This window comes from Oryzias latipes, chromosome 16 (assembly GCF_002234675.1).
Source record: "Oryzias latipes chromosome 16, ASM223467v1".
NCBI classification, from domain to species: Eukaryota; Metazoa; Chordata; class Actinopteri; order Beloniformes; family Adrianichthyidae; genus Oryzias; species Oryzias latipes.
The window spans coordinates 1,239,620-1,255,369 of NC_019874.2; the positions used below are offsets into that span (position 1 = coordinate 1,239,620).

At 43.9% G+C, this 15,750-nt stretch overlaps 1 protein-coding gene across 1 annotated transcript; it reads right to left on the reverse strand.

Annotated features, from left to right (window-relative positions):
• Positions 1 to 2,368: 2,368 nt before the first annotated feature.
• Positions 2,369 to 6,568, reverse strand: LOC101160719 (chemokine-like receptor 1). The gene is made up of 2 exons (XM_023964626.1): positions 6,065 to 6,568; positions 2,369 to 4,517 (listed from the first exon to the last, which is right to left on the reverse strand). The coding sequence occupies exons 1-2, from the start codon at positions 6,417 to 6,419 to the stop codon at positions 3,514 to 3,516; spliced, it is 1,359 nt and encodes a 452-aa protein (XP_023820394.1). The 5' UTR covers positions 6,420 to 6,568; the 3' UTR covers positions 2,369 to 3,513.
• Positions 6,569 to 15,750: the final 9,182 nt, after the last annotated feature.

The following is a 15,750-nucleotide window of genomic DNA, read 5'->3' on the forward strand; positions in this document are numbered from 1 at the left end:
ACGTTAGTAGAAACCAAAGATTTTATTAAGTCTTTAATATTTTTAGTCGGTCAACCAAAGGAAGTGGAGGCAGGACTTAGCAAATTTGGGTGGTAGGCCCTGCCCTGATGAGAGTCTGACAGTTTGCATTTCACTTTGAATTTTGACATAATATGGAAGCGAATGTGTAGCATAATTAAAAATGAAAAAAAAAAAGTCAAAACCAGAAATGCTTTTTCATTTTCAAAATGAAGCTGTATTTTTTGACTCAAAATTAAAATGAAAAAGTAATCCGTCAAAAGTCTTTTTCATTTTTTTCAACACTGCTTATTCTGTCATTTAATTAAAATGATAAAGAAAATGGTATTTGACGTTTCATTTTCAAAAGGTTCTCTGGTAAATGTGTAGCATAATTCATTTAGAAATGTCTAATTTGACAATTATAATGGATTAACAGAAATGATTTTTCATTTTCACAATGAAGCTGCATCAAATGACTCAAAATTAAAATGAAAAATCAATACTTCAAAATGCTTTTTCATTTTCTACTTAAAAAACGATTATTCTGTGTCATAATTAAATGAAAATGCAAAGGGAGTATTGCATTTTCATTTCATAACATCAACCCTGCGAACATTGTCGCATTATTCAATTCGAATAAGCACTTCCAGAGAGGAGGCGGGTCGATGACGTCAGTGCTTTCTCTATGTGTCCGGCTGCTAAGAGACACAGACATGCTAGCAGCAGTGTAGCTTTGTGTTAGCGCCAGAGAAGAGGGCTTTGTGATGGTTGTGAACTTCTGATGAATTTACACAGCTTCTCAGGACGACGTAGCAGCATTTCTGCCTTCTGCGGTCCTCCTTCAGACGCACCGCGGTTCGTTGAACCCCCCAATAAGCTTTTTTTCTTCGGACCGGTAGCTGCCTTCACATAGCGGAGCACAAAGCCCCGCAACGCGAATCTCCCGATCGCCGAAGGCGGAAATGCTGCTACGATCTGAGAAACCATCATATGAATTTGTGTTTCCAGTGGTGTCCAGAACAAAATAAAGGATGATGTAATTCCCACATATTTACATCCAAGGTGGTCATTGCCCGTTCAGAGTTTTTAGTACCTACACGGCTAATGTATTTAGCACATATTAGCTTAATGCTAACCCGTCTTTTGGTCCTCCTTGCAGCGAAGAAAAGCACTGACCGCACGGATTTAAAAAAAAAAATGAGCGAGCAGGCCCTTAATAATGATCACAATAGTAAAGCACATTTAGAAGATAGTCTCCTGCAGCGTCGCGCCGAATGCGTGTTGGTACAACCAGCAAACATTTAGCATGGCGAAATCTGCTATCTGTTGATTGGGCTCCAGCTGTCATCGAACAGCAAAATCAGATTCGCTGCTACGTCGTCCTGAGAAGCTGTGTAAAATCATCAAAAGTTCACAACCATCACAAAGTCCTCTCCTCTGCCGCTGACACAAAGCTACACTGCTGCTAGCATGTCTGTGTCTGTTAGCAGCCGGACACATGGAGATAGCAGTGACATCATCGACCCGCCTCCCCTCTGGAAATGCTTATTCGAATTGAATAATGTGACACTATTAGCAGGGTGGATGTTAAAATGAAAATGCAATCCCTTCTTTGCATTTTTGTTTTAATTATGACACAGAATAAGCTGTTTTAAAGTAGAAATGAAAAACCAGTTTGAAGGATTGATTTTTCATTTTAATTTTGAGTCATTTGATGGAGCTTCATTTTGAAAATGAAAAGCATTTCTGGTTTTGACTTTTATTTTAAATTATGCTACAGAATCGCTTCCATAATATAAGAGGTGATGCTATGCAAATGAAAATGCATGACATCAGGGGCACTATTTTGCATTTCTATTGGAATTTGGACACAGAAGCAGCCTGGTATTTTACAATCCAATGGATTGTCTGGAGATGGTTTGGCCCCTCCTGAGCTTGATATGCTGCTTCTTCAGCCACTCCTTGGTTGCTGGCTCTTTGTTTTGGATCATTATCCTGTTGGAAGACCCATCCACGATCCGTTTGAAGCCTCTTGGTGGAGTACAGGAGCCTCTCAGAATTTGACGGTACATGGCTCCAGTGCAGAAAATCGCCTCCAAAGTATGTTTCCTCCTCCATGCTTGGCAGTGGAAGTGCTGCATATGACCCACAGAACACCACTCCTCCATGCGTACAGTGGGAACGGTGTTCTGTGGGTCCTATGCAAGCATTTCTCTTCTTCCAAACATGACAGGTTGAGTTAGTGTTGAAGAGCTGACCTGGTCAGCCTGAATCTGACTGACACAGTCACAGTGGAAGCGTGGGGGGTGTTGTTGATGCACATTACAAACGTGGTCCCTGGATGTCACGTCTACACATCTAGAGCCCGACCAATGATTAACATGAAAAGACTCTCAAAGCATCAGCTGCTGCTTTCAGAAAACAGAGAAAAGTGGAGAAAATAGGGCTCAAAGTAGAGAAGTGTGGTTAATATTCAAAGATGCATAACTACTGTTTTACTGTTCAGAAGGTAGGAGTGTAGGGAAGTTGAAATAATGTACACTGTAGCTAGCCTCTGTGTGTAACTTTGTAACTGCAGACAGCGAGTGTGCTGCCATGTTTACATAGCCTAGAATAGATTATGTATCTAATTACAACTGTATAACTATTTATGTCGTAGTTGCAGCTATTTTTAATACTATTCTCATTGTAATATACTCTATGATATGATGTACACTACATCTGTCACACATTATAAAGAAAATAAATAATGCAAAATAAAAAACGACAAGAAATTATAAAAAAAGTACTCAGGTACTTCAGTAAATGCGTTTGATCCTCCCCATCTTTTTTAGGCCACCAGATGGCAGCATGTTCTTCCAGAAGCAGAGAACCACAGGTCCTTGTTGCACCTCGAACTATTCTCTTTTGACTGGAGTTTACAAAAGTTAAAAAAGAGGTCATTCTTCATCATGTCATGTCTGACCCAATTTACTGTTGATGTCGATGTATTGTAAACAGCAATTAATTACATTGTATTTTAGATAAAGTTTTTATTTAAAAACAAGATAAAAGCACATGATAACACTTTAAATGATCAAGTATTATTTTCCTAATTTAAAGTTCACATTTCAGGCAGCAAAAAAACCTATTATGGTAAAAATAAAATATGTTGCACAACTGCAATAGGAAAACTTTACAAGATTGAAAAAGTTAACTCTGAGTACATGGTCTGCTAAAAACAATAAAACAATGATATGTTTAAAACTGTATTATACTAAGAAGACAAATCAACAAGAAAAAGGCAAAAATTAGTACCAACATCCAAGTAATGTTCAAATCGGATGGATTTTTTTTTGATGGGAATGAACTCTAAAGTTCATACAATTGAATAGCCTGTTTATATATTTTAACCCAACAAAGACTTTAATATTTTTTTAAGAAACAATCAAAGTCAATGAAGACACACTGCAGATCTCCTTTATTCTGACAGCTGAACCTTTAGATTTTAGGAGCCGTTGAGCTTCTGTGGGTTCATGAGAGCGGCCCATCTTCATTGTAGACAGTCTCCAACACTTTTGGGAGGGATTTATAGATTTTTTTCTTGAAATCTTGACCCATAAACACATAGAGCAGAGGGTTCAGGCAGCTGTTGAGAAAAGCCAGGCTTGTTGCAATTGGGTATCCAATGTTTATGATATGTCCTAATGTTTCATCAAGACTGTCTGTCATTTCATCCACTATGACAATGACCCCCAAGAGATGATAGGGAGTCCAGCACAGGAAGAAGGCGATGATGATGGCAGCAATTATCTTAAAGGCGTGTCTTGATTGGCTGGCCAGGGTGCGTTTTTTTTTCAGATGATAGATAATGACAGCATAACAGGTGACAATTATAATGAAGGGGATGCTGAATCCAAGGAGGAAGGGAGTTATTGTCATAACCTGTCTCCAAATTAAGTCAACCTTATCTAAACACATTATACCATCAGATTCAAGTTCCAAGGTGTCAAAGAATACCATAGTGGGAACGCCGAGAACCAGAGCCAGCATCCAAACACTCAGACTCACAAAGGAAGCTTTGCGTACATTTCTGTGGTTCTGAGCCCAAACAGGTCGCACCACAGACACACATCTGTCCACACTGATCACCATCAGGAGAAAGACGCTGGCAAACATGTTCAACATCAGTGATGTGTAGGTGATTTTACACATAAATGCACCAAAAGGCCAGTTGAAGTTTAAAGCCACGTAAATGATGTGAAAGGGAAGAAATATCAGCAGGAGGAAGTCAGCCACAGCAAGATTAAGAAACCAAACTGTGTTAACAGTTTTTTTCATCTTGAAGCCAGTCACCCAGATAACCAGAGCGTTCCCAATCACACCCAGGAAAGATACCAGGCTGCAAACGACCAGAGACATGATGTGGAGAGCCCGTTTCAGCTCGGCAAACTTATCAAAGCCGTCATATTCTGAGAAATCAATCGTATCAGTGGAAGGAAACAGTGTCACATTTATCTCCATGGCCGTCTTGAGACCTGCATTCAAAGAAAAGGAAGAAAAGAGTCTGTCAGAAACAACCATCGTACTTGTTTAAACATGTTCTGCAGTGGCCAGAGATGTGGATCCAAAAAGCATTGAACAGTTTTCAGAACTGGTACATATTGGCAAGAAAGGAAAAAAGTTCTATATTCTAGCATCCAACACATCCAAAAAAGTTTAACAAATACCTTGAATAAAACATCCAGACAAATATAAAAATGGTGGAATTGTTAAAAATGGTTGATCCTTCAGACTTTCCGCTTCTCTAACCCATGTGGAAGAGGTCATCAGATAAGAAACTCTCATATTCCCTTAAAGACTGTATCGTCTCAGGAAGTTCGCCCACCATTTTTTATCAACCCCATCATGTCTAACTCCTTTCTGGGCGCACAACTTGAAAAATGTGAATGTTTGGGCGCACAACTTGAAAAATGAAGACACTTACAATTTCAGTTAACTTTTCTCATCTTTTGCATGTACATTTTCCAATTAAATGTTATTAATTTTATTTTGAAGTACTTCCTGACTGCTCTGTGACTGTTACAAAAGTAGATATTTAGAAACGTTAAGGGCACATGAAGCAGCTGTCTCCATTTATGCCTGACCAATTAGTTTTTTAACTCAATTTTGTTAACCAATGCAGTCAGATTATTTTACAAATTCATTTAAAAAAAAGATATTTGCAAACAAATTTTTGGGAAAAATGCGGTTTTAGAAATCTTGCCAATATAATATAAAATATTTTGTATTTATTTTTTAAACTTGAACACAAATATTAAATATATTTTCTTGCAGCATTTAAAATTTTATTTATTTTGTTTGATAAAGAAACAGATTCAACTTACCTTTTTTTGAAAAACTCTTAGAGTGAGTTAAACTCTCCTGACTTCACCTCCAAAGACTTAAAGTTGCAGGGTTTTTTGGGCAAATGATCATCTAACTTATATGGGCGGATACGGAAAGTTCTTAAATTACCAAAAAAAGAAAAAAAATTTGACTTGGCTCCTCCTGTTAAATCTTGTTTTTAATCTGATAAGTTCTTTCCCCTGATGGGCCTGTTTGTTGCCGTCGCATGTATCTCCTTCAGAATTGATAAAATTATTGCATTGAAGCCATTTTCAGCAGAAAAACAACGACAAAACATTTGAAAACTGCAAATATAATTCAGCGGACAGGCAAGATTTTAACATTCATATCTTGTTTTTGATTTAGCATTCTTTTTGCAAAGAATTGCTACTTGTAAGAATTGATACTTGTAAAGCACTGTTCTACCTTCCTCAAAGGCCCGAAGCGCTTTAATACAGTGTTCGAGAGGTGCAAGACATGTTTACATTTAAGACACAACCAGCAACCGCCCTTTGCAACGGCAGCCGTGTCTCTTGGGTGCTGACTGACTTCCTGGGCCCGGCGGCCCTTTCTCCACGCAGGGAGAGGGATCCCTGAGTTCTCTGGCAAGACCATGAGCCGAGGATCACATCACATCTGAGCCTCGGGTTGTCCGTAACCCTGTGGTGTGGTTATAATACTCCTTCTGGACCCCCACCTCTTTGGGGCGTCTTCCTCCTGGGTAGGGGTCGCCGGCACCTGCCTCGCTCTCTCCTGGACCAACTATGGGCTGGGTGGTTGGCTGCCTGAAACGTTGGGTGGGTCTCCCTTGAGGGGCCCTGGCCCGTGCCTGGGGTCGGGGGATGTTCAGAACTCCTGGGTGGTGGTGGGCGGCTCGTCTGGGGCTGCAGGTGCTCTCCGGGGGCAGGGCCCTGCGTTGGGCCCTCTGGCGCGGGCCCAGCCAGGGTGCGCTCCTGGCCGGGCTGGGGCTTGCACTCTCTGTCCGGTCTAAAGGCATAATGACATAATGGATGCGTGTGTGAACAATAATTGCATTGTGTACATGTTGACATGTTTGTATCTGAACTTTTTTGGAGCCAACAGATATGTTTATAACATTTGAGTGTGTGTGTGGACAGGCCCCTTTTAGATTTGTATTATTTCTAAACCTGACGGTAATGATTAAAGACATCCAGCAACTTGTTGCTTCATACTGCTTCATGGTCTAACCCCCCCCCCCCCCCCCTTCTATAATCACTCCCCTCCCCTCTCTAACATCCCTCTTTCCTCTTCCCTCCTTTTTTTCCCATCCGGTCCAACAAAAAATTGTTAATAAAATAACAGGGTTATGTTTTTGTTGGGGCGACAGTGGCTCAGGTGGTTGAGCGGGTCGTCCAATGACCGAAGGGTTGGCGGCTCGATCCCCGCTCCCACCAGCCAAAATGTCGTTGTGTCCTTGGGCAAGACACTTCACCCTCCTTGCCTCCAGTGTGGTTCCACTGGTGTGTGCATGTGCGTGAATGATCCCGGTGATGGTCAAAGGGGCCGAAGGTGCGAAATGGCAGCCACGCCTCTGTCAGTCTGCCCCAGGGCAGCTGTGGCTACAACCGTAGCTTACCATCACCAAGTATGAATGAGGAGTGAATGAATAATGGACACAATGTAAGCGCTTTGGGTGTCTTGAAAAGCGCAGATAAATCCAATCCATTATTATTATTATTATTATTTTCCCTGCCAGCATCTTACATTTTCTAGCCATTGGTAGGACTTCTTGACATCAGCTACTTCAGTTATGGTAGTACATGCCATGCAGGTCCTTGTCCTCCCATGAGGATCTGTCCTCCAGCACTGCATCCTTTACTCTCTATTGCCTGAGACATTCACCGAGCTTACTATCTTTTGGGGCCTTGAGCTTGATATGTTCATGCTCAAGTCAGTGTTTATGTCAGGGGTCGGCAACCCATGGCTCCGGAGCCACATGTGGCTCTTTCATCCTTCTGTTGTGGCTCCCTGTGACTTTGGAAGTATTTTATAATAATTAAATTTTATTTTAGTTTGTTCAATTTTTATGGCATTTCAAAGGCGCTGCTGGCTCCGCATGAAGCGCGAGCCACGTAAAAAACAGCTTCGTAATGAACTCGTATTTATCGGGCGAGACCTGCAGAGCTGATAGCAGGAGGACACACGCGGGGCGGCTTCAATAAATCAATCTTCTGCCGGGAACATAGGCTACGTTCACACTGCAGGCTGAAATGACCCAATTCCGAATTTTTTGCCCCTAAGCGGCCCAATTCCGATCTTTTCATGACAGTCTGAGGCCGCCTTTACACTGCAGGTCTTGATTCTCATATCCGATTTTCTAACTATATCCGATTTGTTTGACGACCCGCTTACATCATCTTTTAAAAGTGACCCGTGTCTGATTTTTGCATTTCCTCTATACAATGCTGAAACTATCAAACGTGGACATTCTGAGGACTACGTAGCAGGATTTCCGCCTTCCGCGGACCTCCTTCTGTCTTTTGTGTGATTGCGGTTGTCATGGAGGCAAGGCGGCGACGGAAGGAGGCGTTGCCTTGGGCGCTCCTGAGGGGATGCATGGGGGAGTAAAAATGAGGGCTGGTCGGCCGTCTTATGTTCTCTCTCTGAGTTTTGAATGAGGAAGTGTTTGCAGACGTGCTGTACTAACAGTTTGATCCAAGTGTTGAACCTTTCCTGCGCGATGACTTCTCTTTTCCGACCGTAGTCAGAAACGCACGGGAGATTTCCTCGGGGTTCTCTTTTCCGTTCTGAACCCTCAGCCTCACCCAAAGACTCCAAAACTTTGGGGGGAGACATCTTATTTTTAATTTACGGTTCTCCGACAGTCCCTCGCTCCGCGCTCACAGGAGAGAGGGGGGCTCTCTCCTTACACACACACACACGCAAGCACGAGTGCGCGCGCTCACACACACACACACACTGTCCCCATCATACACGCCCCCCAAAGAAATAAACGGCTTCTAGCCTGCTGTTCCATAGCAACGGTGTCCCGCTTCATTAGTTTCCGTTTGTGTCCGGACCGGGACCGGACCAGACCGGACATAACAGCGGTTTCCGACTACAGTCTGAAGCCTGAGGCTGAAAGGTAACATGCTGACAGCAAAATCAGTGCACAAAAAGCACCTTAATAAGTCATGTGATCTCAGTTGGTGGTCTCCTGAGTTGCCGTCACTGACGTACGACTCGCATTTACAGGGGAATATCCGATTTGTCTGCTTACATGGCACACGCAAATGCACGTATCCAATTCGTTTCCGATTTATTTCCACATATGTGAGAGGCCTGTATCCGATCTGAGAAACACGGAATCCATGCGCTTTTGTCCTGCTTACACATTCACCGATCATATCCGATCTGTGCCACGTGAGAGGAAAAAATCGGAATTGGGTCACTTGAACAATGCAGTGTAAAGGTGGCCTGAATGACACAGATCCGATCTTTTCAGTTGCGACCCAGGCCCCGTGGGTTTGCCGTCCTGAATCCGAATTGTAGCCGTTCTTTTCAATTGCGACCGCCGTCTGACCGGCCAGGCGACTTGATTCCGAACCGTACGTCATCGACACGCAACAAACGTCATCATTTTGCGTTGAAGTAGGCGGGAACGAGAACGTAAACATCAACCATGGTGGACGATGCTGCTGAGATCAGTCAGTGGAAGGGAAGCGAGGTCACCGATTGGATTAATATTTGGGGTGACAGCTCTATTCAGGCCAAACTCCAGGGCTCTTATCGCAACTGGGCGGTTTTTGAAAAAGATTCCAGCTAAATGGCAGAGCGTGGTGTTGAACCTTTCCCGCGATAACTTTTTTTTCTTTCTCCCCTTTCCGACTGTGTTCAGAAGCGCGGGGGACCCGAGGCGATCCTCCTCCTCCTCCTCCCTGTTCTGATCCTTAGATTCTCCAGAACGGGTTAACGGGGGGAACCTTCTTTTATTACCGTCCTCCGTAACACACAACATGAATGCGCGCCCACACTGCCCCCCCAACCTATTCTCTATCGCGAATATAAGTTTTTTTTTTTTTAATTTTTCTGGCCCGCGATCTACACTCATGTCATTGAAGATCGACCGGTCGATCGCGATCGACGTAATGAGCACCTTTGAATAATATATACATGCATAATATATATAATGATGTCAAAACGGGTTGCCCTGGTTTATGTTCGTCTAAGTTGGACGATGGAATGTAAAAGGAAGGAGGGAGAGTGTCCAGTCATCCCCACACCAAGACCCCCGCCACAACGGCAGCGGCAGCCAGGAACGCCCCAACACCCGCATGGTAGCAGATAGAGAACAACTGGCTGCTGGGCAATCACATCTGTCACCCAGGCCAGGACCAGCAGGACCGCCAAAAGGGCCCCCAAAGCCAGAGAGCAGGGAGGCATTGGGGGAAAGAGAGTGCAAGCTCCGCCCCCGGAGAGCACCCGCAGCCCCAAGCCACTATCCAGGATGAAACATCCTGGATAGTGGCTTCTACGCTCACTAGTCCTCGGCCTCCTTCCTTGCGGCTAGCATACAGTCTCAGGGTGCTGGATTTGGGATGGAACCCTCCATGCATGGTGAGGAGCTTTCGTGTCTTAACATCCATGGTCTGTATCTCTTCCTTTGGCCATCTTGTCATTCCTGCAGGGTATCTGATAACTGGCAGTGTGTAGCTGTTTATTGCCTGGGTCTTGTTCTTGCCATTGAGTTGGCTTCTCAGGACTTGCCTTACTCGTCGGAGGTATTCAGCTGTGGCAGCTTTCCTTGTTGCCTGCTCCAGGTTGCCATTTGCCTGTGGATTTGCCATTTGCCAGGTTCTTGTAACTGTCCTCAATGTCTGCAGTTGTTCCTTCTGGGAGTGAGACTCTCCTGTGTAGACTGCACTGCCTCTCTTTGTCACCATTTGACTGCATTTTTCGAACCTGAAACACCTCCCGAAGCTGCTGTGTTAGCCAGTATATGAGTGGAAGGGTAACATACTTCCAGACCAAAGCGCAGCCACCCACTCTCGCACTTCTCCAGTCAGTAGGGAGCACACCAGCAAGAGTTAAGCATCTTCCGTGGGTTAGAGGCATAGTTTGTTTGCGCAGAAACATATCCACTGCATGAGGAAGCCCACACATTGCTTGGCGTCCCCGCTGAATTCGTCCGGAAGCGCCATTCTCGGTCCCGGTGCGTGAACGAGTGTTGCTCCGAGTGTGCCACATCCAGCGGACGCTGATGACTGAGCGACCAGAGGAGTTGCAACGGATGTGTCACTGACATGCGGTTTGATTTGCAGCCGTGACATATTGGCTTCAGTCGCACAGTTTAGATGTTGGAGCTGGCAACCGTGCTCCAGCAACAAAGAAGCAAACCCTTTCAGGTTTGTCGGCCTTGGAACTCCTGCTGCTGGATCCAAGTTTGGTGAAGTATTCTGTCACAAGAACAGGCAGATGGCTGGATCCAAATGCAGCAGGTTTATTAGCTCAGGTAAAAGTCCACAAAAGTTAATCAGTGTCAGGCAGGCAGGAGTCAATGACAGGCATGAGATCATAAGAGGAGAGACATGGTGGTCAAAATCCAGACAAGGGTCGGGGCAGATGGCAGGCAAACAGAGTCAGGGTCAAAGTCAGTAGACAGTAGAGCAGGTCCAGATATAACACTCAGTAATGAAGGCAGACTTCCGGGGTCGCATGAAGCTGTGACGCGGATCTGTTCAAGACCTGGTGGAAAATAAGATGATCTAATCCTGGAAAGCTAAACAAACAAGCAGCATATGTTTTTCTCCCCCTTTTCTTTTTTCTTTTTTGGGAATAAACACACCCTCCCAGTGTTAATTTTCCTCGGATTTACCGAAGATAAACTCCGACCGTCCTGGAGAGCAGCGAGAAGGACCTGGACAGCCTGACGCGCTACATGGACGAGCAGTACGAGCACTTCGTCATGGGAAAAACCTCTCAGTCAAGCAAGTCAGCCGCCCCCCAGCAAGCAAAGCCGTCCCGAAGAATCACCGGGAGCTTCTCCACCGAAGACGGAGTTTGAATCCAATGCGTGGGATATGCTTCTTAGCATTGATGCTATCCAGCTTCGACAGCTGTCTTTCCCTCCTGGAGGTTCTTCATCTGTAATTTCAAGAAATTAAGGACTCTCTAGAATTTTCCCAAAAGCAAGTGGAAACCCTGACTGCAAAGAACTCAGCGCTGAGAGAGTCGGTAAGTTCTCTTTTTTGATAGAATGAGCCGACTCTCTGAGGAAAATAAGAAGATCAAAGAGTCCATTCTGGATCTTCAATCAAGATCCATGAGAGATAACCTGGTGCTCATGGGAATACCAGAAACACCAAAAGAAGACGCAGAGGAAAAAATTAAAAACTTTATTCAAACCCATCTAAAGCTTCCAGAGGAAAAAGTTAAAACCATAAACTTTCACCGTGTGCATCGCATGGGAGCAGTGAGACCTGGGAACCGCAGCCCCAGACCCATCGTGGCCAAGTTTGTGCTCCACAAAGAGAAGGAAGAAGTGAGGCACCGTGGCAGGGAGCTCCGGGGGACCGACTTCAGGATGGATGATCAGTTCCCCAAAGAAATCTTGGAGCGTCGAAGGATCCTGTTCCCCATCAGGAAGAAATTTCTGAATGAAGGGGCCCCTGCTGTCATCTCTGTGGACCGGCTCTATGTGAATGGACAGCTCCACCGCGACCCAAACGTCACTCCCTGGCTATTCTAAATCAGATATATACCTACACTCTATACACTCTCTGCACAGGTTCATATGCTTATATGTGACACACTGGGCATAACTCACGGGGCATAAAGGTTTTCCACTTTAGGTAATATCACCACCAGTCTCCTCAGCAGCTTCAAACCTGTTTATGATAGGTTTGTTCTTTTTTTACCCTCCCTGTTTTCTCAATTACCCCCCCCCCTCTCCACTCCTTTCCCTTTTTTCTTTTTTCACATAATTTTCCCTTCCCCACACCTAAGCTGCCATATAACTCAGCCACACTACAATAGTACTGATCTGCAAAACACAGTTAGACACTCAACATGTCCAGCATTACATCACATGCACTGTACATTACACATAAAGCCTCATAGCAACATCAAGCACACCATTATGTGTACATATATACTCATTTTTGCCTCAATCAATAACAAACAGTTTCTAACATTCACCTTAACAGCAGCATGTCCACCCTAAGGTTAGTTACTTGGAATGTGCATGGAGCTGGAACTAGAGACTGAAAATATTGACCAAATTAAAAGATCTCAAAAGTGATTTTGCGTTTCTTCAAGAAACTCATATGTCTAATTCCTCAGTGAATATTCTCGCCACAGCAGATTTTCCAAAGATATATTCAGCTTGCTATAATTCTAGACAGAGAGGAGTAACAATTATGATAAATAGGGAAATTAAATTCACAGAAACTAGTACAGTCATAGATCCAGAAGGAAGATTTATAATAGTCACTCTTTCCACTCAAAATACGCAGCTATGTTTAGCTAATGTGTACGCCCCCAATGTAGATGACCCTAAATTCTTTCATTCCTTCTTCTCTGCGCTATCTGAGCATACAGACAAATCGCTGATCATTGCGGGTGACCTCAACATGTGTTTAGATCCAGAGATGGATAGGCTAAATAACACAGGAAATCTTAGAATCTGGCAATCCACAAACACTGTTAAACAGTACATGGAGGATTTTGGTCTTTGTGATATTTGGCGTTCATTCCACCCCATAAAGAGAGCCTATATTTTTTTTCCACAGTTCATCAATCATACTCCAGGCTAGATTATTTCTTGGTCAACAGCTCTTTGTTGAGTTTAGCTACTGAAGCACAGATCCACCCCATTACTATCAGCGACCACGCACCAGTTTCCCTGACTCTTAAAAACAAAACATCACCACCTTCATTAAGGAGCTGGAGGTTCAATACATCGTTGTTCAGAGACCCTAACTTTATCAACTTCTTTGCTAAAGAATGGTCCTCATATCTTCAAAATAATGACCACCCTGGTATTTCTTCATGCCTTTTATGGGAAGCCGGGAAAGCAGTCATGAGAGGCAAAATAATCGCCTTCTCCTCCCACAAAAAAGAAAAGAAAACTCTAAACTAGTGGATTTAGAGCAAAGAAATCAGACTGTTAGAGGAAACCTACAGCAACTCTCCGGATGAACAAACTCTACCACAAATAAGGAAAGTAAGAATCGAATTAAATGAAATAACTAATCAAAGAACACAGTTTTTCTTACAGAGACTACGCTTGGAGAGGTTTGATCACAGTAATAAATCTGGGAAATTTTTGGCAAATTAACTCAAAATAAACAAAGAGAAGACAACTATTTCATCAGTCATAGACCTAACAGGAAACGCAACACATGATCCAGCCGAAATAAATTCTGTTTTTAAAAACTTTTTTTTAGTGTGAGACTGTGTGTGTGAATGTGTGTGTGACTGGGTGAATGGGTCTGTGACTGTAAAGCGCTTTGTCCTTGTAGGAAGAAAGGCGCTATATAAGTATACGCCATTTACCATTTACCATCTCTCTACTCATCCCAAATTGATCCTTCAGACAATGACATCAACAGTTTTCTCAATAGCATAGATTTTCCTAGACCAACAGAGGAACAAATCAAAGCCCTGGAGTTCCCTTTTACTAAACAAGAGCTACATAAAGCATTGACCAACATGCCTCGTAAAAAAGCCCCAGGACCAGACGGCTTCCCAGCAGAATTTTATAAAGAGTTTTGGCAAATTTTGGCTCCCATTTTTCTCAGAATAACAATAGAGATTAAGGATAACAATTATCTACCTCCAAATATGAATTCTGCTAATATTATTCAATTCAATTCAATTCAATTTTATTTGTATAGCCCAAAATCACAACAACAGTCGTCTCGATGGGCTTCGAAGTAAAACATGAAATCAAAAGGATCACGAATACAAAGAGTTCAATAGAAAATACTAAAATGAACTAACAAACTGACTAAGCTATACTGGCATCCCTGCCCTTAGACCCCCCTTCGCGGTAAGGAAAAACTCCTAAAAAAACGAATTCCGGAAAAAACGAAGAAACCTCAGGGGTGCCCACATGAAGGAGGGATCCTCCCCCAGGACGGACAGGCGATTTACCAGAAATCTTAGAGAAGAATTAACTTATCTAAATCTACAACTACATATACAAAAGTCCAGCAGACGAGCTTCATCCAGCCGTGGTTGTGGGGACAGTCAAAGGCGCGAGTCGAGCCGGAGACAGGATCCACAGCCAGGTGTAGGAGCAGGAGCAGAGACGAGGTACTCGGTCAGGCACAGAGCAGAGACGAGCCAGAGATGAGCCAGAGGCAGGATCCACAGCCAGGTGTAGGAGCAGGAGCAAAGGCGAGGTAAACGGTCAGGAACTGGAGCACGGATGAGCCAACTGGAGTCTGGAAGCACTCCCACTCCCCAGGAGGGGAGAGGAAAAGAGGGACAATACATGAATCGCACTGCACCAAACAGAGGCATGGAGAACTAAATGATAAATTATGATCAAGAATAGAGGAGAGGAAGGGTAGAAGTAAAAACAGGAAAGAGGACAGAACCCCAGTGCACCATAGTTACCCCAGCTTCAACTTCTAGCAGCCTTTTAAAAGAAATAGTTATTATTAAGTTTAATTTAAACAAATTAACATTAAGTTAAATAATCTCTGAATACTAACTAGTCTGACAATAAGCCTGTCCAAAGAGGAATGTTTTCAGTCTAGCTTTGAATGTAGAAACTGAGTCGGCCTCTCTTACATGAGCTGGGAGTTTATTCCATAAGACAGGGGCTTGGTGACTAAACGCTCTACCTCCAACCGTACTTTTACTAATTCTAGGAACCACAAGCAGTCCTGCATTTTGCGAGCGAAGTGTTCTCATTGGATGGTAAGGGACTATGAGGTCCTTAATATAGGACGGGGCCATTCCATGTAAGGCCTTATAGGTTAACAGGAGGATCTTGAACTTGATTCTGGAATCAACTGGGAGCCAATGGAGCGAAACTAACACAGGAGTGATGTGACAACATTATCTTACTTCTGAAACCTGGAAAAGAAACATCCGTGCTCATCTTTCACTGGTCCCTCCCCACTATTTGAACTTCCACTTTAGACACACACACTGCATGTTAGCAGCACACACACAGCAAATGCACAACACACACAGAGGGACCCCGGAGTTGGGGGCTCTGTGGCTTGGCAGCAGTGGGGCCCGCCACACTGGAGACCTCCTGTTTTACCTGCAGCACACACACAGCACACCCACACCATCATACATGGGTGGGGTCGGGGGGGGGCAGTCTTCACCTGCCTGGTCCTTTCAGGGCGGCCGGGCTTGTGGGTATCCTGTTGGCTGTAGTGGTGGTCGGGCGTGCGACGC

Coding starts and splice junctions, on each gene's coding strand:
- LOC101160719 (XM_023964626.1), bottom strand. CDS start 6,419: ATGTCAACATGTACACAATGCAATTATTGTTCACACACGCATCCATTA. Junction 4,518..6,064: donor GAGGAAGACGCCCCAAAGAG/GTGGGGGTCCAG, acceptor CTTTGAATGCAG/GTCTCAAGACGGCCATGGAG.